This window comes from Ailuropoda melanoleuca, chromosome 7, assembly GCF_002007445.2.
Source record: "Ailuropoda melanoleuca isolate Jingjing chromosome 7, ASM200744v2, whole genome shotgun sequence".
NCBI classification, from domain to species: domain Eukaryota; kingdom Metazoa; phylum Chordata; class Mammalia; order Carnivora; family Ursidae; genus Ailuropoda; species Ailuropoda melanoleuca.
Window position 1 is genome coordinate 43,517,347 of NC_048224.1, and position 27,254 is coordinate 43,544,600.

Consider the following 27,254-nt stretch of genomic DNA (forward strand, 5'->3'; position numbering starts at 1 on the left):
TGGCCTTCTAAGTGCCACTGGCCTTGGACTTGGTTCTCGCCTTCCAAAGGCAAATGGAGAAGCGACAACCCTTCTACATTCTCAGGCATCATCTGGGCTCACATCTCATGAAAAGTTCAGTTTAACACCTTGCTATTCAAAGCTGGTCTTCAGACCCAGAAGCTCATTTGAAAAGCAGAGTCTCAGGTCTTATCTGCAACCCACTGAACCAGAGCTGTATTTTAGCAGGAATCCTTGGCGATTTGCATGCATATTAGAGATTGAGAATCACTAGTGTATTTCATGTGTATTGCATCCTGGCTATAAGCAGACATATGGAAAAGTCCTACCTTTAGATAGGGTTTTTGTGTAGAATAACGATAATGAGCTATTACTTGCTTTGCAGCTTTTTGAGGATCATATGGCTTGAGCCACATGTATGTGCATTTGCACACATTATCTAGAGGCTATAGAGTGGAGAGGAGGGCAGGCTATGGCTCTCGGCTCCGTCATGTCTCAGCTGTATGACCTTGGATGCCATTCTTCACCTCTCTGAGCTTCGGTTCTCTCATGTAAAAAGTATGGCAGTCAACCTGCTCTGTCCGCATGTGTCATGGGAGAAATATCTGCCTATACCCCTTAAAGTCAGGCTTTGTAAAGGGAAGAAAAAAGTTTTATAGTATCTATCATGCATAATGATATTGGGAAATTTGCCAGAAAGAAAAGAAGGAGCTGAGCAAGACTGATGTATAGACCATAGGAATTACTGGTTAACAATCATTGTATTTGGGTGGATATTCTTTCCTACCAGTCAGGGCCATTTCTAAGCTAGTTGTTACATATTTTTAATATTAACACAGAAGTGTCCCACACTTCTAGAACTTTTGGGCATAGGCCCTGGCCCATTGTAAAATTCCACACAGCAGGCATCAGCATCTAAATCCCACATTCCTGATTGGATGTGTTTCCCTGTAGGTCATTCATACAGAAACAAAGGGGCTATCCTATAGGATACAGGTGATAAACACATGAGCAAGATTATGTCTTTCCAAAAGAAGGTGACCTTGGGCTGTTGCCTATTCCACACAGCTGGCTGAGCTGTCCACCTCCCATAGACCCACAGAGCATGAAAGGCAATTTCATCACCAAAGCAATGCATTCACCAAAACCTGTTAGTTGGAGGAAGTTGTAAGGATGATGACAGCCCTTTGAGGATATTTTCAGGTTAAAACCCCATTTTATAGTTGAAGATCTTGAGGTTTGTAGAGGTTAAGAGATTTGTCCAAAGCCACACAGCTATGGAATGGTAGATTTGGGATTTAGACATCATTATTTTTCATGGTGGCAACCTGACACCATGTGTTGGGTCCCAGCTAGGAATGGAATCACGTTCCTGCAGGATCATGCACATGGGGATGACCTTTTCACTAAGATTCCTCCCAGTTATTGATTTGGCAACCCGCTATAGCATCTGGGTCCTCCTTGTCTGCTGAGAACAGGGATGGAACAGGTGCCAATCTCATTTAATCATCACAAAACCATCAAGAAGTGGGTGTTGTCATTATTCCCAATGCAGAGATGAGGAAATTGAGGCTTAATGAGCACATGTGCCCAAGGTCACACAGTTGACAGGTGGCAAGGTAGGACTCAGACTCTAGAGCCTAACATCTTAGACACCAGACCAATATATCCCCAAATTGCTGGATAATGTGAGCTACCTGGGAATATAAAGATAATTCACTTTCCCAGGCCTCTTATCTGGGAGGAAACACACACACACACACACACACACACACACACACAACAAAAGATTGGTAGGTCTTGGTGCAGCCCTAGATGAGGCTTACGATCAGGTGAGCAGGAATGGCTTCACTGAGCCCATGGCCACGGGGGTTGAGTAGAGAGAGGCTGTATTCCTCAGTCTTCACCCAAGCCCTGCCCTAACCTTAATTTATACAAAAGACAACAGAAATCAGGAGAGAATACCAAGGGTGATCCAATAGGAAGAGGCAGAACAGGTATAGAAACTCAGCTTTTGGATTTCAGGGCCTATGGCACATGGGACACATCAGTCTTGACTCCTGCATATTATGTCCAAAAACCTTGGGAAACTGGAGATACACCAAAAAGAAATTCTTCAGCAGCCACCCCAAGAGTCAGGGCACCAGGGGAAATCACCCCTCAGCTCCTCCAATCCAGCCTCTAATTTCTTTTCTTTTCTTTTTTTTTATAATGATNTCCAAAAACCTTGGGAAACTGGAGATACACCAAAAAGAAATTCTTCAGCAGCCACCCCAAGAGTCAGGGCACTAGGGGAAATCACCCCTTAGCTCCTCCAATCCAGCCTCTAATTTCTTTTCTTTTCTTTTTTTTTTATAATGATTTTTTTATTATGTTATGTTAGTCACCATACAGTATATCCTTAGTTTTGATGTAATGTTCCATGATTCATTATTGCATATAACACCCAGTGCACCATGCAATATGTGCCCTCCTTAATACCCATCCTCTAATTTCTGTCCTCAGCTCACTTCCAAGGTCTCATCAGCTGATCCCCCAGAGAAGGTAGCTTACAGCTGCATTTCCAGGTGGCAAGTTGAGGATTTTGCCAAGAGTTGGGATACCACTGTATAGAGAGGCTTGGGAATCACCTTGAAAATCAGAAGCTAATGCCACTTTTAATTAATAATCTCTCCACCATCAGCCTCCTTTGCTTTCTCTTGTTATAATAAGATCATGGTGTATCACAAAACACCCAGACCTGAAAGTGCAGAAAAACAGCTTTCAGTCCTGGCTCTACCATTAATTCTTTATGGAACCTTGACCTTGATGTTGCCATCTGTATAGTGTGGGAGGTGGATTGTAAGTCTCTAAGCCTTCAGAGTGGACATAGTGCAGCCCAACAGACTGGATGTTATAAGTTAAATCTTATTCATTTATTAGTGGTGCAATTTTAAGTAATTTGATTGAATATTGTAAGATCCGGGCATCTCATCTACAAAAGGGGGGGGTGTAGAAACTGTTTCCCAAGGTTCATCCATCTATAAAGTCTATGGTTCTTTGGGAGCTGAATGAAGGCAATGGTAAAGAAGAGACTAGGAGGTCTTATGACAGTTCTCAGAAGTGGTGATGTCAAGTGCGAGAATGCTAGGATCCCGAAAGGCACACTGCTAGATGGGCTTTGTCGTTAAGACTCGAGTTCTATCACGTGATAGCTATATGACTACTAGGTTAGTTGGCTTAACATCTCTGTACCTCAGTGTAGTAAACAGTATCGATGTCCCACATATTTCTGGGTCTTCTCAGCACATGGTAGGGTTTGATGTCCCTGCTCAACACTTTGAGGGCTGCTGTGACCACAGGACTGGATTTGACCAATGGAATGTGAGCAGAATGTCAACCGTAGGAGGAAGTAATGAGAGCCAAATTTCGTTCCCATTACCGTAGTGTTCATGGGAGCCCATGAAGAATGATGCTTCTGTCAGCCCAGATTCCCAAATGCCAGACTGAATGGGACCCCTGCAATTCTGTGCAGGGTATTTGGTAGAAGCACAACCTGATGCATTCTGGCTGATACACTCCTTTCACCCCCCCCTTTTTTTTAAGAAAACCAAGTTTTTAATAGCTATTTTGTGATAGGTATCAGGAAGATTAAATAATAAAATATCTAAAGCATGTGATACAGTACCTGGCACATAACAAAAAATGCACACAGCTAAACGCAGAGGACAAAAGAGGGTCAAGAGAGGGAAGGGAAGGATCCAGAAGCAGCATGTATCATTAACCATCTCCCAGGAAGGCACTAGAAAAATAGCTGTGAAAGCCACTTAATAAGATGTGACTCAGGACCCTCTACTGGGAAACAAGTGGGTGCAACTAACAAAATCCAGCTTCTCTCAAATCCTTAAAGAGCACCCTCTGTCTCACCAGGCGTGGGTTGGTGGTGCCTCATCCTGAAATCCCACATCTTACCCCAAACTCTCCTCTTATCCTGTACAATATGTACATCTGAGAAGCAGACCAGATTGAAAAGTGCCTTTCCAGCAAATCTTCCATGGGCCCCTCATGCTTTCTGTAGGTCGTCTTTGAAGGCCTATGAGAAATAGCTACTGGTGACAGAGACGTCTCATTTTCGATGGGGCTTTGCAAAATATACAACTGTAATTTGCCCACCCTCCATTCCCAAGCAACTTCTCCCCACTACAATTTCTGAGACTCTGGGCTCAATAAGAGCTCTTGACTGATGTTTATCTAAATCCGTGCAATCTATAACCAAAGTTGACCTTTCTTTCTTATAGGAATGAAGTAGGATGGATGAGAATGGGGGAGGGAGGGAAATAAAAAACAAACAAAACATCAAATACCACCAAGCTTTGATGAGTTTATCTCACTCTGGCAGTCTTGACCAATTCCCTCGTTGACAGAGAGCTAAGAGGAGGGAATTCTAATAGTGACCCTGTGTGAGTCGTTAAGACAACCACAGCACACGGGAAGGGATTAGAACCAGCAAAGCTTGACATCGCTTCCTGGGTTCAGGGGTCATTCAGAAGTGAGATCTTTGACTCTTTGTGTTTGTACAGAACCTGAGTGTTTCACAAAGTTTTATGTCCACTCATGTCCCTCTGATTAATCCAGAGCTCTCTCCAGGCACCACCCAAGTTCTTAAAATGACCACTACCCATCCTGGGAATAAATTCTACTGTGACTTGAGGATGAAGATCTCTCCTTCAAACCTTCCCACCTCTCCCACCTTTCGTCTCTGCTTGGTCTCTCCGACTGCTTCTCTTTATCACTCTTGCCCTACCTCTGTCTTTCTGCACGGTCTCTCTAGTTCATACCACACTTAATCCTCACACACAGCGGATAACTCCCAGGCTTGCCAGGGTCCTAAGCATCATCACATGCTCATCTCTCATGGGCGGACTGCAGCCTACACACGGCAGCGTGAGAAGGTGGCTGGCAATGGAATCAAGTTCCTGCAGAATCATGTACTCAGGGGTGGCTCTTGCCTGAGCTCCCCCTTTAATTAAGGACCTGTCATCCCCTTATGGCTCCTGAGTCCTCCCTCTCTGCTGACCACGTGCTATTAAGGGGAGATGAAGAAGTGATACGCATCACTTACAACAGAACAAGAAACCAGAGAATATAGGTTTGAAAGTGACAGACTCTAACTTTAAGTCTCAAAGGGGCCCCAGATCATGGTGATCACGGGATCAGTTATATCCCTCCCATCCCTCTCTAGGTCTCAGTTTCTCCAGGTGTACAATAAGGGGTTATGTTTGCACTAATTGTTAAGTGTTAGTCCAGTTTAGATACTTGCAATGGGAGGCCTTTAGTAGAGCAGAAATCCACGTTGCTCTTTCAGAGATTGGAGAGAGGATATGAGAACGCACACCTGTCTTCTATCTGCAGTTGGTAGGTGGGAGGATCGAAGTAGGGCAGGGAGGAGAACAGAGCAGAGTGAGTGGTGGCTGTCACGCAGGAGACTCGAGCTGGTAGACAGTTTGAAATCCCAGGCCAGGCAGTTGTCAGGAAATGGGGCATATGGCAGGATGGCTGGCAGGGTGCCTGCCGGCTACTGTGGAGGGCTGGACCAAAGATTACTTGGAGGAGAGAGAGGAAAGGAATGAAGAGGAGAGAAATGACAACTGTCTTTGTTACTGAAAAATTTGCAGGCCTGCCTTCTGGAACTTGGAGGACAAAGGAGCGGCAGCCTCCTCCCAGTCTGAGGCTCAGTGAGGGAGACTCGGAAGTGATAAATTTAGATTCATCAGAAGCCACTCACCTTCCCACCACGGGAAGTCAACTGCCTTAGCATGTGGCTCCAGGAGGTGACATGGTCTAAGGATGGAAATAATTGTAAAGAAAGTTTAACTGAAACCAAGGATAAGAGAGCTTATGTGAAATGGGCTACTCAAAGACAATGGTAGTCTGAGGAGGTCCCTAAGTCTTGAGGCTGTTGTCAAAAGAGAAATGTGGTCTGTTCACTATACCCTTTTCAATGAGCAAATCAGGGCAGGCACAGACCCTGGCTATTTAGAAACAACCCAACCAAGATTGAAGGGTTGGCAACAATAAGCAGACTGTTTGAGGCAGAATGAGGATTCCTGATGGGGCTAAAATTCTCTCTGAGCCTGAGGACTCCCAGGCCAGCCTTTATGGCACCCTGCTCTCTCTCTTTTTTTTTTTCTTTTTTCTTTTTTTTTTTTAATGATTTTTTATTATATTATGTTAGTCACCATACAGTACATCCCCGGCTTCCGATGTAAAGCTCAATGATTCATTAGTTGCGTATAACACCCAGTGCACAATGCAATACGTGCCCTCCTTACTACCCATCACCGGTCTATCCCAGTCCCCCACCTCCCTCCCCTGAGGCCCCCAGTTTGTTTCTCATAGTCCATAGTCCTGCTCTCTCTTAATGACCAGTTTGTAGGGAATAGAAAGGCAAGCACGCTGGGATCTAATCTAAGGGTATGAGCCAGCTCTGCAGTGACTTGTTTTGTGACCTTGGCCAAGTCCCTGCCGCATATGTAAATGACATCAGGGATCCCATGAATCTCCTTCAGGATCTAGCATCTTACTGGCCAGTTTGGATCCTTCTTTTGGACCTAGCTAATCTTCACAAGAAGAGAATGAGAACCAGTACATCTGATCACTTATCACATGCCAGACAGTCTGAGAGCTGCTGTGAGAAATCAAACTACATAAAACATGCAATGTGCACATCACAGTGGCCAGAACCTGATAAAACCCCTCTTTTTAAACAAGAGGCGATATGGGGTGCCTGGATGTCTCAGTCAGTTAAGCGTCTGCCTTTGGTTCAGGTCATGATCCCAGAGGCAGGGGACCCAGTCCCATATCAGGGTCCCTGCTCAGCAGGGAGTCTGCTTCTCCCTTTCCCTCTGCCCCTGCTCAGGCTCTCTCTCTTGCTCTAATAAATAAATAAAATCTTTTTAAAAAAATAAATAAAGAGGAGGCAGTAGGACTATGCTTATCACGGTTGGGGCCAGATTTGGAGCAAGGTCTAGCTGGAGACCTGTTCTGCTGATTCCCCACCCCTGCTTATCTGTGTCTAGGCTTCCACAGACTCCTTCCTGGACAAGAAAATGCCCTTCCAGCTCTTATTCCTCCCAAGAGACACTGCTCTTTCCCATCACTTCAAACTCCAGTTCACAAGCCTCACCCTTTGAGAAACTCCTTATCATTCCTTCTAATTCTTATCAAAAGGCTTCATGTAGAAATTCTTTGAAAACTACTGGAACACTGCTTTGTAAATTAAATGTTCACATATTTTTGTCAATTGCGTGTGTCATTGTGCAAGCCTGTAAATTCCCTTCTCAAAAACAAGGGACACTTTTTTTTTTCTTTTGGATTCCATACAGCATTATTTTATCCATCATGATGCTCAAGACAGAGTTTCATAGAGTATTAAAAATGTAGAAAGTCAGCATTGTGATTCTCGGTATTGAGTAGTTCATCTGGATTATCCTTAAGTTTCCCCGAGATTTTTCCAATAAAGCAGCACTCCTGTGTGGTAGAAAAGAAACTCCACTGGGATTTGAAGGACTCAACTCTGCGACTAAATTGCTGTGTAGCTACAAGTCACTCCTATTACCTTCAAATCCTCCCTTGAACTTACCCTCTGCCTACCACTGCTCACTGGCTTTGGAACCATGCCTCACGACTATCTTACAAAATGCCCCTTTCTCTCCAAACTGTTCCCATCATCCTGGTTGAAGTCACCAACACTTTCACATGGCTTCCACAACAAACCCCCAACTGAGCCCTCATTCCACACTTTCCCAGGCCACCCTCATTGCCATCTACTTCCCATTGCAGCCACCATGAGGTTGAAAAATGCAATGCAACCATGGCATACTTCATTTCTGCCTCCATTATGAGTTCTCCCATTTGCTCCTAGAATAAAGACTTGACCTGTAAGACCCCCATGATCTGTCGCTACAGACTTTGGCTTCACCTCCCACCAATCTTCCCTTACTACTCAGCCCAAACCACACCAGACTTCTGCATTTCTTAAAGCCAAACACGTTCTTTTCCTTCTTAGAACATCTGTCTCTGCTTGACACATTTCCCAATGCTAAGTCCCACTCATCATCCAGGTATCAGTTAAATAACACTTCATCTGGAAAGGAGACTCCAAAGTCTTATTATTGCTTTCTAATCTAGTAGACGCACACCTACTACTCTGATCCAACTGAATTACATCCCACTGTTAAGTGCTATCTTGGAACAATAGTGTTCCTTTATTTCATAGTACCTACCACAAATTAGATAAGTACATAAGTTTACACACACACACACACACATATGCACACACTACAAACCACCACCGGGTCTTGGGCCATTTTATCTCATTTTTCACTGTCTCTAAAGTAACCAGCATGGTATGTGGGACATAGCCGGTGCTCAAGCATGTGATAACTGCACAGGTGAATGGTTTTGGGGAATTCACATTTCCATTCTTGTTCTATAAAATGGGAAGTGATGAGGTATGTTAGCTTAAGAGACAAGAGCAAGGCTTGGGAGTCAGCCAGATTTACACCTGATTCTTTACTCTGCCTCTCACTGGATGGTGACCTTGGGAGAGTCACTTTACCTCTGGTGTTGACTTCTCAGCTGTAAAATGGGGGTCATGGTGCCTCTAAGGGTTTTAATAATGAAGCTAAAATGCTATTACCCTGGCTTTCTCACTTCTTAGAAGGGAGATTTGGGAGGGTCACTTAACATTTCCATTTCTCATCTGTATACAGTGGATAACAATAGCTCGGCTTCCCAGGACCATTGTGAGGACCACATGAATTAATAGATAGTAAGTGCTTAGAATGCCCTCAGCTCGTGCTGAATTAATGTCATCATCATCATTATATTATTATTATTATTACTAAAAATACTTGGTAAAAAGTCTGACATAGAGTAATTTCTAATAAATAGTGGTCATTATTACCACTCCATTTATAAATATCACTATTATTAATTAGGTGATGGAATGGGGATGATGATGATTATAATGGTGATATTCCTTCCCAGTTCTGACTTTGTTGACATGACCTCAAATGCTGGGGTGAACCCTGCTTTGTGATAATATGCTATTACATTTTCATGCAAAACTGTCTAAAAGTGCAGTTTATTTATTTTTTTTTTAAAGAAAATCAATTCTTATACAGGGAACAATTCTTCCCCCTCTACCATCTTACGGTTCTTCAGATTTTGAAGCATGAATAAATCCAGCTTCTCTGACTCTCCCAGGGAGCCTTTCATAATGAGACTGCATGTCTAATCTTCATATAATTTGGCCAACCCAGTCCCCATTCTGTTTGCTCTCACAGGAGAATAGCTTTATCTTTTAATTTCGCAGGTACCTCTATATTTATTAACAGAGATTGAGGTCTTTGACATGCTGTTGAGCAAAAAACAGCAGTTTCTGAACAGCTTTACTCAAATGTGGTGTGAGCGTGTGTGTGTGCGCACGTGTGCAGACAAAGAGGGAGAGAGAGGTGTCTAAAGAAGGTTCAAGAAAATGTTAATTCTGGGTATTTCTGGATGATGGGAATTTTATTTTCTACTTCATTAAATGTCTTTATTTTTGAATTGCCTGGATAGTCTACATAGGATACTCATTTTTTAATAGACTGAAAGATAAATTTAAACATTTTTAAAATTCTATTAACTGTACTTACAGGATGATTTAAGACTGATTTAAAAAAATGTGGATAGAGTTAGAAAAATGGAAGAGCAGGATAAATAAGGACTAGGTCAGTGGAAAAGGAATCTCATGGAATGAATTTTGCTGACTTCTAACATTTTGTTGGATAGGCATAAGTAAGCCTGGGGAGATGCTGGCCANTTTTATTTATTTATTCGACAGAGATAGAGACAGCCAGCAAGAGAGGGAACACAAGCAGGGGAGTGGGAGAGGAAGAAGCAGGCTCATAGCGGAAGAGCCTGACGTGGGGCTCGATCCCCCAACGCCGGGATCACGCCCTGAGCTGAAGGCAGACGCTTAACTGCTGTGCCACCCAGGCGCCCCNAGGACTAGGTCAGTGGAAAAGGAATCTCATGGAATGAAATTTTGCTGACTTCTAACATTTTGTTGGATAGGCATAAGTAAGCCTGGGGAGATGCTGGCCAGTCTAAAAGAACTCAACTCCATGGTGCCCATGGCTTCCTCCCCCTGCCCAGATTTGGGTCAGTGATTTGACCAGTGAAGTGCAAGTGTTTGCCCCATACCTAAAAGTCATCTGGAAGACTTGGCCTTGGTTCACATGCTGGGTCCGGTTGTTGTAACCATGTAGCATTTCTCCAAAGAGGGTGTCGTTGAATTTGGAGTCAGGTTTGAGGCATTTGGGGCCCTCGCAGACATCTGAGAGCATTAGGCAGGATTTTCCATCAGGAGCCAGCTTGTACTCCTCCACACAACTGCATGATAAAACAGAGCCGAGAGTTAGCTCCGCATGCTGGATGCCCCATTGTGGCTGACCTAAAACCAAGGCCTCCTTTGCCTGCAAAACAGGTCAGAGTTTAGGAATGGAGACAGCTATTCTGGCTGGAATCTATCTAGGGCACAGGTGTCTAGAGAGAAGCACATTAATCCTGCAAATTGGTAAATTCAGGGAAAGTCATTTGTGACATTTTGGAGGAGTCGAGGGGGAAACCGGAGTGCACATCTAGGCACAAAGCAAATTTAAAAACTGTTTTCCATGAACACACGGACTTTAAAAAGCATGACAGACCAATTCACAGGGAATTATCAGCTAGTTTCTCAATCCAGAAGCTATTCCCAGTGTATCTGTTGACCGACGTTGAAGACTGTAGCAAAAACAAGGTTGTTATGGCCCTTGTAACTCAGAGGTGATCCTTCCAGAACCACGGACAGCTCATAGAGCTGAGGCCACTGCTTCTGTTCAATTAGCAATGTTAGCAGCCTCTGTTCGCCTCTAACTACCCAATCTTAACAGCAGAAGGGCCCTCAACATGTCTTTGAGACAGGGACCAAACAGGTCCTCCTCTACGGACCAAACAGGCATCTTAATGGGGTGTCGAAATAATATTTGTAATTTGGGGATGTTTGCAGTGAAAAAGATATCTCTTAGGCATGGGAAAGCAGAGGAAATAGGGCTCCTGAAAAATCAATCCAGAAACTAGAATTCTTTTAGGGTCTACCTGTTCCTGATCTCTTGCTGGACACTGGAAATAGGGTGCACATAATAGATAAGATACACAAGAGAATAGGCTGCTCAACAGGAAAAACTTGTACAAATGTCATCTTTGCTCCTTTGGAGTTCTGTGAACCCCAGCAAGTCATTTAATTTATTGGATCTTCAGTTTCCTCATTTGTAAAATGGGGTAGAAACTCCTATCCTATCTTAATTCATTAGGCAGCTACAAGGTCCTATAATACACTGGCTGCAAAAACAGGAATTGCAAGGTAGTTCACAAAGTAATTACAGTAATGGCAGCAATGGTGGTATTTCTATATATTGAGCATATAATTTCCATGGGTACTTTGTATATTTATTTTCTAACCATGAAAACAAGTAATATCATTCCTGCTTTACCCAGAATCAAAATGAGGAGCCAAGAAGTATAAAGCATGTCACATTGTGAGCAAGTGGCAAAGTGGCATTCAAATTCAGGTCTATTTAGCAACAAAGGCACTCTTTTCTACTCTTCTCCAAATCCAATTGTTTCTATTTGCATGACATGACCCTGGTTAGGCTGTGCCAGTTGGAGGCAGTAGAAAGCAGGCAGTCTCTTATTTGCCTTTTCTCTAGAAGGTAGAGTGGAAAATTTATTGAATCTGAAAGCACAGATGCTCAGGTACTCATATGGAAGAAGGGAGAGGCTCTGTGAGATGGTTTGGGATGAAAATATTCCTGGGTCGAAGGAACCAGTCAGTAGCTGATGTTAGAGACATGGAACCCAATTGAAGGCAGGAAGTAAAGAGGCAGGGCTGAAAACCTGACCCAAGATCACTCTCGTGAAAAGCCAGGGACATCTCATGCAATGAAGCAAGCTGTCACTCTTCCCTTGTTCCCATCTAACCTCCAGTGTGTTGCACAGATGCACCAATTGTCTCTCTTATGCTTACACACTCCTGCCCAAGTACAGTGGAAAGTTCCTGGAAGAAGGCCTGTCCTGGTGCCTTCATCAAATCTATCCCCTCACCCCCTTCTTTTTGGATTTGTTAAATGTAATTAAACTCTCCCTTGATAAAAGTTGCAGTACACATGATATGAGTTGTATGAATGGGCAGAGTATATGGTAAGTTCTTAATAAAGTCTAGTTCCATCCATTTATCCTAGGAGGTTCCCAGCAAGTATGAGAAAGGTTTACTGAAGCAGAGCTTTCTCTCTCTTCACACACACCACACACACACACACACACACACACACACACGTGTGCCTGTGAATACCTACGTTTTTGGTAAATGATTAAACGTTATCAAAGTCTATAGAGTGAAATGTGGAAGTTCTTCATTTCCACTCCACACATATTCTTACTTCCTATTTCAGTAGTCATCATTGTTAACTATTATGTATTCGTCTAGGGTTTTTTCAATGCATTTAGAAATACAATATCATGTATATAATAAAATTATACTATATATACATAAATTTTTCATAATAAACTCATAAGTACACCATGCATTGTTATAATATATGCATTTGTACCTAATACTATTTCTTAGAGGTCTCTTCAAATCAGTATTCATATATTTCTATCTTTCTGATGGTTATTTGGCATTGTACAGTATAAGTGTACCATAACGCTTTTAGCTGATCTTTACTGATGGGCATTTTGGTTGTTTGTAAGCTGTTTGTTATTGCAAATGGTGTCATAATTAAGATCTTTGTACATATATTATTGTGCACATGTATGTGTTTCTAGAAAAAAAATCTTAGAAGAGGGGTTGCAGGGTCAGTGGTTCATGAATTTAAAAATTTTGGTTTTAGATCTACTAAACAGCTATCTATAGAGGCTCTACCAGTTTACAAATTTATCACTGAAGAGTAAGAGAGCAAATTTCCCCAAATCTTTCATATTCATTATTGCCAATCTGAGATGGAAAAAAATAACTCATTTTTTAAAAAGATTTTATTTATTTATTTATTTATTTATTTATTTATTTTTATTTGAGGTGGGGGAGGGGCAGAAGGAGAGGGAAAGGGAGGATCCCAAGCAGACTCCACACTGAGTTCAGAGCCAGATGTGGGGCTCGCTCCCAGGACCCTGAGATCATGACCTGAGCTGAAATCAAGAGTCAGACACGCAACCAAATGAGCCACCCAGGTGCCCCAACTCATTTTTGTTTTGATTTGCATTTCCCTGATTACTGCTGAGGTTTACTGTCTTTTCATGTGACAGCCATGTGTATTTCTTCTTTTATAGAAGGTCCATGCATGCCCTTTGACCATTTTTTTTCTATTGTGATATTTGTCTTTTTCCTTACTGGCTTGTGTATGCTTTGCATATTTTCTGGGTAGTTATCCTTCACCTTCCATATATATTGAAATTTTCTTCTAGTTTGTACTTGTATTTTAATCTTACTTTTGATATCTTATAAACTCTCTATTCTGGTCCTTTATTATTTCTGAATTTGGCACAATGCTTAGGAAGCCACAAGATGATAAAACATATTTCTGTATATTATTTTAGTTACTACATTTTTTTCATCTTTGGTTGTTTAATCTAAACGGATTTAATTTTGTGCATGGTAGGAGGGGTTATTTTAACTTATTTATTTTTTAAATGAGTAACCATTACCTGAAGGGTCCATCCAGTTCACTAACTGATGTAAAATGCTATTTTGTCACATACTAAATCACTATGTATACCATGTATACATGGTTGGAACTTTTCCTATTTAGCTGTCTGTATATTACTGTAATAATTCTACACTGCTTGAATTGCTGGAGCTTTCTAGCATAGTTTGCATATAGTAAAGTAAGCTTCTTCCCCATTGTAAACACTGATTTTCTATCTCAAAACGTCCTCACTGTTCTTAACTATTTTCCCCTTCAAATGAATTTTGGAGTTGACTTGTCAAATTCCATATAAAACCCAAGTGGAATTTTGGCTGGTATTGCATTGAACTGGTAGACCGATTGGGGGGAAGATTTAATTTTTTGTCCTTTAAGATATGTGTGGGGGATATATATATATATGTATATATATAAAGTCCTCTGGACTTTAAGTCTTACTGATGCCTTGATTGTAGGAATGCTGACCCCCACAGCTATACATAATATATATATATATATATATACACACACACATATCCCCCAAAACATCCTGTGTCATTCTCAAGCCCTCTCTTCTCTTGCTATGGCAAGCTCGGAGACCACAGTTTCCAAATGCATACTGCAAGATGGAAGAGGGTAGCCTCAGTCACAATGGATTTTGCATGAAAAGTTTACAATAAACTTTTGTGTATAAGCTTCTGGCTTGGGAGGCTTCATTTGTTACCGCAACCTAGCCGATCTTATCCTAGCATCTTTACAGTTGTGAGTTTGCTAATTCAGAAACGTAGTTCGCAGCTCCATGCATACAGTGTTCCTTTAAAACCTTCACTGAAGTTTTAGGCTTCGGGGCAGAAAAGTCTTGCACACATCGTGCTGGGGCTTATTCACAGTATTTATGCAATGTAGGACACACCAGAACTTATAGACGTGCATTTTGGATCCAGACAACCAGACACCAAATCCTGATTCCATCTTCTATTGGCTGTGTGGCCTTGGACAAAATGCTTAACCTCTCTGTACTTCCTTTGCTTACCTATAAGGAAGTTCCCACCTCAGAGAGCCTCTGCGAGGACTAAATGAGTTATATCTGGAATTTGGTGTACCCAAACAAACAGTCAGGGATAGCTGCTATTATTACAGTCTTTTCCACATCAGGAAAAGGATCAGTTTTTCACTTACATTTTCCCTTATGTTTTCTAGTTAGTCATTACTGATATTGAGGAAAGCTATTACTGATTTCTGTGACTTGATTTTTCATCCTGCCACATAAGGAGCTCATCAGTTCTAATACATCTACCAGATTTTTCTAAATGGATGAGTATATATTTGCCAAGTTTGGGTATTAGGACTTTGCTAGGATTTTGGAATAAATTAGAAAACTGCCCTTTTATTTTCTTTCTTGGGTTCGGTTTTATGCAAGATAGTGGTTATGCATTCCTTAATGATTTGAAAGGACCCGCCTATAAATGCCCTGAGCTCATGTCTTCTTTTCAATTGTATATAGTTAGCTCTCTGATTGTTTTATTTTATGTTATCTGTCTGTTTAGATTTTCTTCACCATCATGACTCAAACTTGGTAATTTATATTTTCTAAGAAAATAATGCATTTTATTAAGACTTTCAAATTTATTGGTATAAAGTTGTACACCGTATTCTCATTAAATTTGTTTTATCTTCTGTGCTTCTATGGTTATGTCCCTGCTCATTCTTAATGTGTTTGTGTTCTCTCTCTCTCTTCTCTCTCTTGTTTCAACAGGTTTTTGCATTTTATTGATGAGGCTCTCTTTTTTCTATTTCATTTATTTCAGCTTTTACTTGTATTAATTCCTTCCTGCTGCTTTCTTTGACTTTGCTTTATAATTCTTTTTCTGGCTTCTTGATTTGAATGCTTTATTTGTTTATTTTCAGTCTGTCTTGCTTCTCAATAAATGACATGGAGCTTCTGACTGTTTTGCCCATTTTTCGTGAAATTCCATGAATTTGATATGCAGCCTTCCTGCACCTACTCATTTTTAAAGAAGTGGTCATTTGAGTTTGGTTTTTTTTTCCCCACCCAAGTGTTACTTAGTTTTGGTTTTGGTTTTGGTTTTTAGTTCTCAAGTGGAGACATTCATCTGCTAACTAGGTGGCTGTTAATATGTAATAATATTGCATTCTAGTCTCAGAATATAGCTTGCATAATTTCTACTTTGCTGAATTTATTGAGATTTCATGCCCCTTACTTAAGGGAGACACAGGTGTCGAGCTCAGAGTTTGGATCGAATTAAACTTGGGTTCAAACAGAGGCTATGACCCCTACCAGCCATCTGACCCTGATCCAATCTGTTAACTTCTCTAGGCCTCAGTGTCACAATCTATTAAATGGGGATAATAGTTATCCTGATCACAGGGCTGATGTAAGAATAGAGATAACTTACATAAAGGACAACATTGCATGTATCATATAGTAGACAATGTGTTACACACGGTGCCATTTCAATGCTGCTGCTGCTGCTGTTATTAATGTCATTGCAGTCATGTATTACTTTAGGATTATTTCATCTGTTAGCTCATTTGCGTTTACCAGAGAGTGTCTCAAATTCTACTTCTCTCTAGACCCAGACTTCTTAAAACCAACATATTTTATTTATTATTATTATTATTATTCAGACTACATAATTGGGAACTTTGATGTGCCATTCATTGGAAATACATATTCATATATTTAAAATATATGAATGCATACATGTGTAATTTACATAGATATTAAACATGTACATACATACATATGTATGCATATGTGTATTTATACGAATGTACGTATACACAAACATTCATACACACACACATAAGTAAAGCTCAGCCCTACTTTACAAGCAGGATTCCACAGGTTAGTGGAATATTTTTTCTATAGATGAACTGACTTGCTCCTTATTATAACCTGTAGTAGATAGAATAATGGTGCCCCCAAAATGTCTGTGTCATAATCCGCAGAGCCTGTGAATATGTTACTATAGATGGCAAAAGGAACTTTGCAAATGTGATTTAGTTAAGACATTTGAGATGGGAAGACTGTTCTGGATTATCTGGGTTGTAATCATAAGGTCCTTATAAGAGCATAAGAAGTAGACAAATGCGTCAGAGAAGGAGATACAATGTAGAATCAGAAGCGAGACGGATAGAAACAAGCTCTTCCTCTGGACTTTAAGTCTTACTGATGCCTTGATTGTAGGAATGCTGACCCCCACAGCTATACATAATAAATCTATGATGTTTTAAGTCACCAAGTTTGTGGTGATTCATTGTCAAAGTTTTAGGAAACTAATGTGAGATCCTAACAGGGAGGAAAGGCTCCCATTTTCAGATGAGAAAACTGGTTTAGAGTAGTTAAGTGACTTGCCCTGAAGATAGACCTTATTGATAGTGGTGCCAGGACATAGACCTGGGAGTCCATATTTCAAAGCATGTGTGTGTGTGTGTGTGTGTGAGAGAGAGAGAGAGAGAGTGTGTGTGTGTGTGATTTTACCCATGTTACAACTGTAGGTTCACGGTGATTTTTTTTGTCTAGAGGTAGGAAAGGATTGTGGCTCAGCAGGAGAGGAAGGAGGGGAGATAAAAGGCCTGGGGTATGCTTAGTAAGACACTTGGAGATGCAGGGAGTAGAAAAAAAAAAATAGGGACTCATAAAAACATAGGGACTCAGAGGTAAACGATCCTCTGAGTTTTGAAACATGAGGAACTCTCTCCCCCAAGCCACCTCAGGGCACAAGATGGGTGATTTATGCAAAGGTCTGTTTAGTTGTTGGTTTCTGTTCTTTTTTTTCTTTTTTTCTTTTTTTTTTTTTCATGCAACATAATTATACAGTTTCTTTAGAACATTCTGTCGTCTGGAAGATTTTCTTACCGAAATTCTAAAGTGTGTAGGCTCACAGGAAACCAGCCAAGTTTCTGCATGAAACTATATTTATACATATGCCAAAATCGAAAACATAAAATAAGTACTAAGATACAAACTGGGCATTTTAGCTGAAGGCAATGAAATGTGTTACCCTTAACACACCTATCACATTATAGAGAATACTAGAACTACATGGGCCTTTAGAGGTTGCGCCATAAAACCTATACGTGTTTAGCCAAGAGCATGTTTTATTTAATCTTTAGAGCGACATCACAGATGGGGAGTTTCATTCCGACACTGCCACCAAGGACCCCAAGGCTTGGCACTTTAAAATTCCTCGACCAAGACCACAGAAGCACTTTGGAAAAACCAGTACCTTGACCTGGATCTTCCCACTCCAAACCTAGCACTCATNCTACTCTAGCGCAAATGACTATTTCCAACCTGCTTGTCTTTCAAGAGAGGAAATCGGGACCTTATAGAGATATGACATTTACACAGATTCTCAAAGCAGGGTATTTATTTATTCATGTATTTACTTGCTTGGTTATTCATTCATTCCTCCATGGTTTATGGAACCAGAAATTATGTATTAAAATGCATAGACTAGAAACCGTTTTTTGGTTTTTTTTTTTTTAAGATTTTATTTATTTATTCGACAGAGATAGAGACAGCCAGTGAGAGAGAGAACACAAGCAGGGGGAGTGGGAGAGGAAGAAGCAGGCTCATAGCGGAGGAGCCTGATGTGGGGCTCAATCCCACAACGCCGGGATCACGCCCTGAGCCGAAGGCAGATGCTTAACCGCTGTGCCACCCAGGCGCCCGTTTTTTGTTTTGTTTNTCAATCCCACAACGCTGGGATCACGCCCTGAGCCGAAGGCAGATGCTTAACCGCTGTGCCACCCAGGCGCCCGTTTTTTGTTTTTTGTTTTTTTTTTTTAATATAGAAAAAAGAATTAAATCCTAGGGAAAAAAATTAAAAACACAGAAAAGGTCAGGTAAGAAGAGCTCAAAGAACTATACACCACATAGGCTTGGACCAATGTCAGGGATAAATCTGAGTATCCTACCACCAAGGCAAGAGAGCAATGGGTGCTTTTCCAGCTTTACTGAACCTGACACCTGTGATGAATCCCACCCTGGGGCTGTCAGGACCATGACTGTCTGTGGACTAGAAGCTAAGGTCCTCAATCACACAAACCCTTCTAACCAATGTCATGGGGGTCCTTCTCATGAAGGCCCTAAGTCTTGTCCCAACATTAACCAAAATAAAGATAAGTAAGACTGTTCTCAGAGTGGTCTCCATCTGAAGGTTTCACTCAAAGGAAAATTTTAATTTCTAGAAAATCCATTTTGAATGTAAGGTACCCAAGGGTATTCCTTACAAAAGAAGAAATAAGAAAAAGAAAGGAAAGGAAACAGAATTCCATGGGGAAGTCTGGTTAAATTATGTAACAACGTATCTATTCTAAGACCCTTAACACTTATAAGAAACATTAGCATTTTACCTAACACTAGGAAAGAAAAACATTTTTTTTTTAACTCTGTCAAAGCATTGATAGTAAAATGCATCCTAATTTCAGAGATTTAAAAATGGAAAATGTGGTCACTTTAGAAACAGTGAGATATGATGTTTCACCACAGCAGGACTTGTCGGAGCCTTTACTACCCCCAGGTCCAGAGTGAAACTTCAAGGCAGTTCTAGAGTTACAGACTTTTTCCCATGTGGGCTTGACCACTGAGCTGCCCCTTTTTGTCTTTCAGCTGCATATGGGACTAATGTTTACAGAGCCCACGCTGAAAAAACCCTCTCTGAACGAATGGATGAACTTCTGTGTGCTTCTGTCAACTGTCCATGAACATGTCTTCCACCTGAGTTTTTGCAAAATGTTTCAAGCAGCTGGGAGCATGAGGTTGTAATGTTTGATGTTATTGTATGAGATTCTGTGTTAACTGTGGGAGGTAAAATCCTCTTCCTTCCATCAGAAGTCAGAGGGAGGATAATGCAGTCCCTACCCTAAAAGTCAGAAACCACAACAAAACAAGTGCCACGATGAATACCTCCCACACCCTGCAACTAGTTACTGAGGGTCAAGCTTCAGATCAGCGTCTCCCTTCCCAAGGTCAGCGGTTTCTCCTGCTGGAAAGCATGCAAGCTTGACCACGAAAGTGAGTGGCTTCCAGTTCACCATGACTATCAAACCAAGTATTTATCTCCTCTCCCTCCTAAAATCACATAAAAATGACATTAAGAAGATAATCTGGTAAGGACTATGTGAGGTTAGATGTGCTCTTTGAGCCCACGTTTTTAAATACATTTTCATTACATTTTAAATTAAATTACATTTAAATACATTAAATACATCCACATTTGAAGAGAGAAACATGGGATATCTCTTGTCCCAATTTCACCTCCTAAACGTCTGTGAGACCCTTCTGGGCCTCGGTTTCCTGCTCTGAAAGATCTGAGAAATATCTGAAACTTCAAAAAATATTAATGGACTTGATCACGATTTATTTAGTTATTTTTTTAAAGATTTTATTTATTTATTCGATAGAGACAGCCAGCGAGAGAGGGAACACAAGCAGGGGGAGTGGGAGAGGAAGAAGCAGGCTCATAGCAGAGGAGCCTGATGTGGGGCTCGATCCCATAATGCCGGGATCACACCCTGAGCCGAAGGCAGATGCTTAACCGCTGTGCCACCCAGGCGCCCCTGATTATGATTTATTTAAAAATATACAGGGAACATCTTTCTTAGCACATTAGGTCAGGAAAAGGTGTCCCTTAAAACAAACAAAACACAATAAAACAACAAAAACCACAACCTTCCTTTTGTCAAGTCAGGACAACTATATAATCCACCAGGGTTTGTTGTCTTGTTTTGTTTTGTTTTTTCCTGTTTATTTCGGTTGCCAAGAAGCACAGAGCTAAATTTATCTCACATTGAGTAACACCCCCAAGTCAAGATCCTGAAACCATTTCCTACCTTTCTGTTTCTCTCCTTACAAATGGCTCTGGTCAGTACTATCTTTATATTATCTGCGTAATACTAAGTTCTCATAGAAGAATGCACAGAATACATTATAAACACACTATACAAATGATACAAACTTGGTTGCTAGGTAACCTACTGAGGTCTTTCCGGGAGGTGCTGCTCCCTCACCTCTAAGATTCATTCTAAATGCTTCAGCTTAGTTTCCAATGCCCTTCCCCACCTCTCTCAAATTCACCTGCCTCTCTCTACCACACTGGTACCTGGGCTCTGTCAACATCAATTGGGACCAAGTGAGGCTTAGCCACCTACCTTCAGTGTCCCCTCTGTCCCAGGTGGGCAAGGACTTGTACTCAGTGCTCTTAGTGTTCTCAGCATCCCACAAAAGACCAAACACAGAGTAGCTACAAGAAATCCCAGGTAGATGGGGACGCCTGAGTGGCGCAGTCATTGAGCGTCTGCCTCCGGCTCAGGGCGTGATCCCGGCGTTCCAGGATCGAGTCCCANTCCCACAAAAGACCAAACACAGAGTAGCTACAAGAAATCCCAGGTAGATGGGGACGCCTGAGTGGCGCAGTCGTTGAGCGTCTGCCTCCGGCTCAGGGCGTGATCCCGGCGTTCCAGGATCGAGTCCCACATTGGGCTCCTCTGCTGGGATCCTGCTTCTTCCTCTCCCACTCCCCCTGCTTGTGTTCCCTCTCTCGCTGGCTATCTCTCTCTGTGTCAAATAAATAAATAAAATCTTTAAAAAAAAAAAAAAGAAATCCCAGGCAGATGAATTCCTTAATTCAACGATTATGGCTTTGAAGAAGTTCTGGGGGCAAAGAGTGGGGAGTGACAAAGGGGATCCATAGACGACTATGACTTCGTCACTGACCATGAGGAACTCAAGTGTGATGAGGACCACACAGCAAAGCGGATAGTCAAAAGAGCAATGGGGTAACTACAGAGAGAAGCTCGGGTTGGGGGGAGGGGTGCTGTGTGACCCCAGAGAAAGATACTTTACTCAGCTGTGTGGACTGTGGCCTGATTAGGGGCTGACAATCAGGGCAGCTAGCTACAGGTCCAGTCTGCAAGAGATGTCCAGATTTCACTGGGGGATAAACTAGAATTCAAGGCTACATGCAAATGGCCCTCTCCCTTGGAAGAGGGTCTTGTGGGTAGAACTGAAAAAATACAAATCAAAATAAAACAAGAAAAGAAAGTCCTTTCTTTGCATGCCCTAACCCCACTTGATAAATAACTGAGCCAATATTTAAGTAGTATCCACTTGAAAGGGCAAGGTATCCTATTATCCAGCTCTGGGGTAACTGCACATCTCACTCCTGCACCCCATGGGGCTCAAAGAAGACTTGTCAGAGAAGGTTCTATCTTCACTGAGTCTGGAGGATGAAACAGAGCTGTCTAAGCTAAATGGCCCCACAGGCAAGCAGGATGGTACAAGGGAGGAGGAGAGGAGAGGCAGAAGGAACAACACTGCCAAAATCCCAGAAGCTGAAGCCAAGGGGCCTAATTTAGGAAAAGGGAGACAGCTGGAATCACAGCTGGGAAGACTGGACCAGGAACAACTCTTTAGCCACGTTGAGGAACGTCATTTAACAATGATTACTTGAGCTCCTATTATGTGCCAGGCACTGTTCTAGGTGGAGATGGTGAACAAGACCTACAGTTCAGTCATTGAGTGATGAAATCTGATGGCTTTATACCTCTTCCACTAGCTGTGACTACCATTTCCCGGGTGCTTATGTGTGCTAGTCCCTATGCATGCATATGTCATTTATCTTCACAATCCCAGAGGATTCTACTTGAAAGGCAAGGCTCAGAGAAGTTTAATGACTTGCTTAAGATCACGTAGCTACAAGTAGCCAGAAGCCAGGAGTAACACAGCCTAGAGACACACAGCTTGGATGGAAACCCTAAAGCCTCCATTTATCAGCTGAGTGAACTTGGGTGAGTCACAGAGCCGCTGTGTGCCTGGTTTTCTTGAGGGTAACTGGGGATCATCATAGTGCCTCCTTTGTAGAGTTGTTCGGAGAATTAAGTAGCCTATTGTAATCAGAGCGCTTGGCATAGTCATGGCCTGTAGAGGCACTTCATGAGTTAGCTGCGGGGACTGTCCCGGGTGCACAGAGGTTTAATACACCTGCCCCTACCCAGGAAATTCAGAGAGGTCACGGAGCTCTGAGTAAGTTTAGAATGTCTCCTTGAGCAAAGGTTTGTTTTCCTTGCTTAATTCAAGGCTTGCCACTTCTCTCCACCAACTTTCTCACAAGTACCTGCTAATGGCTTTCATTGTTTTGTTTATAGTGCTTCTAAGAAGTGTGGGTACCTTCTCATTTGCATCCTTAACAGCCAATTTCCAAAACACTTTGACACTGCAGTTGGTTTTAGGAGACCTGGATTTTCTTTTCTTTTCTGTCCTGTTTATCAGCATTTGGATGGGCTTCAACAGCTCACAACAAACTCCCACCCATTCGATCTTATTCATGACTTCAGAATTCTTCATTTGGATATTAACCTCTTATTGGATATACAACACCCCCCCAAAAACAACAAACAATCCGATTAAAAAATGGCCAGAGGACCTGAAGAGACATATTCCCTAAGAAGACATACCAGCGGCCAATAGACTCCTGAAAAGGCGCTCAACATCACTAAGTATCAGAAAAATGCAAATCAAAACCACAGAGATATCCCCCTCAAACCTGTGAGAAGAGCTAATATCAAAAAGACAGGAAAGAGCAGGTGTTGGCAAGGAAGCGGAGGAAAGGGAGCATCAGTGCACTGTTGGTGGGAATGTAAATTGGTGCAGCCACTGTGGAAAACAGTATGGAGGTTTCTCAAAATAAATAAAAATAGAAGCACCCTAAGATCCAGCAGTTCAACTTCTGGGTATTTGAAGAAAATGAAAACACTAATTTGAAAAGATACATGCACCCTGATGTTCGTTCCAGCATTATCTACAATAGCCAAGATATGGAAGCAGCCCAGTGTTGATCCACAGATGAATGGATAAAGAAGATGTGCTATATGTATGTGTGTGTATACACACATNGAAAATGAAAACACTAATTTGAAAAGATACATGCACCCTGATGTTCGTTCCAGCATTATCTACAATAGCCAAGATATGGAAGCAGCCCAGTGTTGATCCACAGATGAATGGATAAAGAAGATGTGCTATATGTATGTGTGTGTATACCCACATACACACACACNGTGTGTATACACACATACACACACACACACACACACACACACACACACATACATACAATGGGATATTACTCAGCCATCCAAAAAAAATATGAAATCTTGCCATTTGCAGCAACATGGATGGATCTAGAGTATATTAGTGAAAGAAGTCAGAGAAAGAAAAATACCAAATGATTTTACTTATCTGTGGAATCTAAAATTCAAAACAAACAAAATGAAACAGAAACAGAGTCATAAATGCAGAGAACAAATTCGTGGTTGCCAGAGGGGAGGGGAGGTGGAGGGACAGGTGAAATAAGAGAGGGAATCAAGGGGAAGAAACTTCCAGTTATGAGGAAGTCATGGGGTTGCAAAGCATGACACAGCAAAGATAGTCAATAACAGTGTAATAACTTTGATGGTGACCGACGGTCACCACACCTATGGTGAGCATTTCATAATGTATATAAATGTCAAATCACTATGTTGTACGTCTGAAACTAATATTGTGTCTCAACGATACTTCAAAAAGTGCTGCTCAGAAGCACTTTATGGCACTTTACAGACAGTCATATAAATTGTGACGTAATGCATTTTCGTCCTCAGGACAGCTCCATAAAGAGATAACTATTACCATCCTTATTTTACAGATGAGGAAAGGGAGCCACAGAGATATTAAGTGACTTGCTCAAGGTCACACAGCAAGAAAGCAGTGAGCTACATTACTATCCATGCGACCCTGGGCACATGACTTAACCTTAGAGGAGTAATAAACAGTAAATGGGTTGCATTCTTCCCAACCATCTTTATACTAAGGTAAATATTATTAAAAGTTTAGAGATGAAGAAACTGAAGAGCAGGGGTCCTCAGAGGCTTGCCCAATGTCTAATAGAGAGTCACTTGTAGAGCTTGGATGAGAACCAAATTCTGTTGACTCCCCTTGACCGCGGCAGGGCGCTAGGGACGGAAGATGCGGACGGTCTCTGTGTCCAAGTCCATTATGGCTGTCCTGGCTGCTGTTACTGTTGTTTTTGCAACAGAAAGACATCCCCCCCCACACACACACCCAGTACACAGGGAGAAAAATGATAAGAACACAGCTGATTGTGTATTCAAGCCTCAGATCTAAGCCCATGCATAATTTACTCAACACTGCCCTGCAGTCACTTAAGCTGAGGAGAGACAGCTATACATTCAGGTCTGCATACACTAATTTATTTCTTATTTATTTTACTGATACATATCTAGGGCCTCCAGCAAGCTGCTCCAGCACCTGCTCAAAGGCACCTGCAGCCCCAGTGTAACTAGGGCGGGGCGGGGGGAGACCCTGAAATATGTCCCAAAGGAACACTGGAGCCCTGGACTAGAACTGTGCACGAAAAGTTCATTTTCTGTTAAACTGGGATTAAACTCATACACGCTCCCCCAGCCTGTTTTGCACAAGACGTAGGAATGAACAGGTTCGTGTTAAATCTCATTCTGTTTTTCTATCTTAACTAAAGCACGAGTGTATTTCAATAACTGACACTCTTGCACGAGCACGGGATCGTTTGTGTGAGCCCAGAATGTCACAGGATGAGCACATTTTTAAAAACGAAGATGTCACCAGGAGGAGACTGAAGCAGAAGAAAAAGCGCAGCCTTTGTCCTGAGTAATCGCTGAGGACCAAGCCCTCCGCGGATGCCATTCAGGACAGAGGTAACTCCCACTGCGGTCCTCTGTACGGAAAATACTGGAAGAAATGGTCAGTACTGCTGTCCAAAGCTCTCATTTTCCAGGTGATCAGACCACACCCGGAGAGGAAAAGCGACTTGTCCTGGGCCACTCAGCAAGCTGGTCCCAATGTGCCCCTTCTTTTAGGCTCAGAGGAATTTTACAATGCCATTGACTTCTTAGCACTGGCCTGCATGGCCTCCCTCCCCTCTCCCTGCCCCTACTTGGTTCTCCTTACAGATAGGGCCTTAGGATAGAGAGGCTGTCCCTGAATGGGCACTGCTAAACTCCTGCAGTGGAAAGCCTGGCCTAAGCCTGTGTCCTTATGTGCACACCTGCTGGTTTCTCAATGACACCCTTGAGGTGCCTGCTCTGGTCTCCAAACTACACTGGCCGGGGCTGTGGGGGAGATGCCGAAGGGGCAGGGGGCTTCAGCAGAAAACGGTCCCGACCCTGGGACACAGCCTGAGCATGGATTCCATTTACTATTGGAACTATTAATCAATTATTTATTTTACTTCTTCCTTTCTTCCTCCCAATACCCAATAGAAGGTTATTGTGTTGCCTTTTGCTTCTTGGGCTGAAAGAGCAGACATGGAAAGCATTTCGTTGAAGGTCAGGCCGGACTTGGCCTGACTGCAGCTCCTGACCTTTTCCCCACAGCTCCCTCTGCTGTGAAGGGAGTGGCTGGGCCTTGGGGACAAAGACTCACCCGCAGAACATGAAGATGGTGCTGGAGGTGGCGTCATAGGGCAGAGGCAGCGTCTGCTGCAGGCACAGCTGCTCGCAGCCACCGTTGAAGCCGTCCGAGCAATCAATACCTTTGGAGTGGTCGTAGCATCCGGAGCCGTCCTTCATGGGCCTCAGCTCCTCGGGGCACTGCTCAGGGGGAGAGAGCAACAGGGCGGTCATGGCCGAGGAGGCGGTGGGTCCCTTCAAGCCCTCTCCTCCCACCTTCTGAAAGGGGGCATGTGGCAGGGACCACAGAGCCAGTTCCAATCAAAGTCCTATTTGGCCAATTCATAGCTGTATGGCCTCCCTGGCCCTCAGTGTGCCTGCCTGCCAAATGGGACTTTTGTCAGTATCTGCCCAGTAGATGTGAGAGAATATGAGGAGGTACCGACAGCAAAGTGCTCAGAACACCGCTGCTCACATGGCAACTGGACAGCAGGTGCTAGCTGCTATTACTACTGACGTTGCCGGAACCATCATCATTATTGTATTTATTATGGTCTAATAGGGTCTGCCACTGATAAAAAAAAAAATCACTCTGGCCAGCAGCTAGATATATTTTAAAGAGTTCTACTGATATGAATTTACATTCCAGCTCTTCCTCTTCTCCGTGATATCTGGGGTGAGTTATTCACCATCCCCAAGCCTCAGCCTCCTCATCTGTTAAATGGGCATGGCACCCACGTCTATGGACTTGTTGTAAAGCTTAAACTGGATCCTGGGCGCATGTGCCTTACTTCAGAATTCCACACACCATTTGGTACTTGTCACACGTGAGTTCTCTCCCTTCCCTGAATTTGTCTCTTCATCTCCATCCCTGTCTCTGGGGTCCTGAATAGGACTCCTGCGCACCCACAGCAGGAACCTGCAAACTCCAGCCTGGTCTTGTCCTCCACAGCACCCTCCTGATGGCCAACAGAGTGCTATTTCTAAATCATCCCTCCCTGGCTGAAATACCTAAGTGCATCTTCAACAACAACAACAACAACAACAACAACA

At 42.4% G+C, this 27,254-nt stretch overlaps 1 protein-coding gene across 1 annotated transcript in view; it reads right to left on the reverse strand.

The window, feature by feature from the left end:
- The window catches only part of ASTN2 (astrotactin 2), an 877,356-nt gene that overhangs the window by 308,608 nt on the left and 541,494 nt on the right, over positions 1–27,254 (reverse strand). Inside the window, exon 12 of the mRNA XM_034664390.1 lies at positions 26,236–26,402. Within this exon, the coding sequence (XP_034520281.1) occupies positions 26,236–26,402 (167 nt within the window). The remainder of the gene's footprint in view (positions 1–26,235; positions 26,403–27,254) is intronic.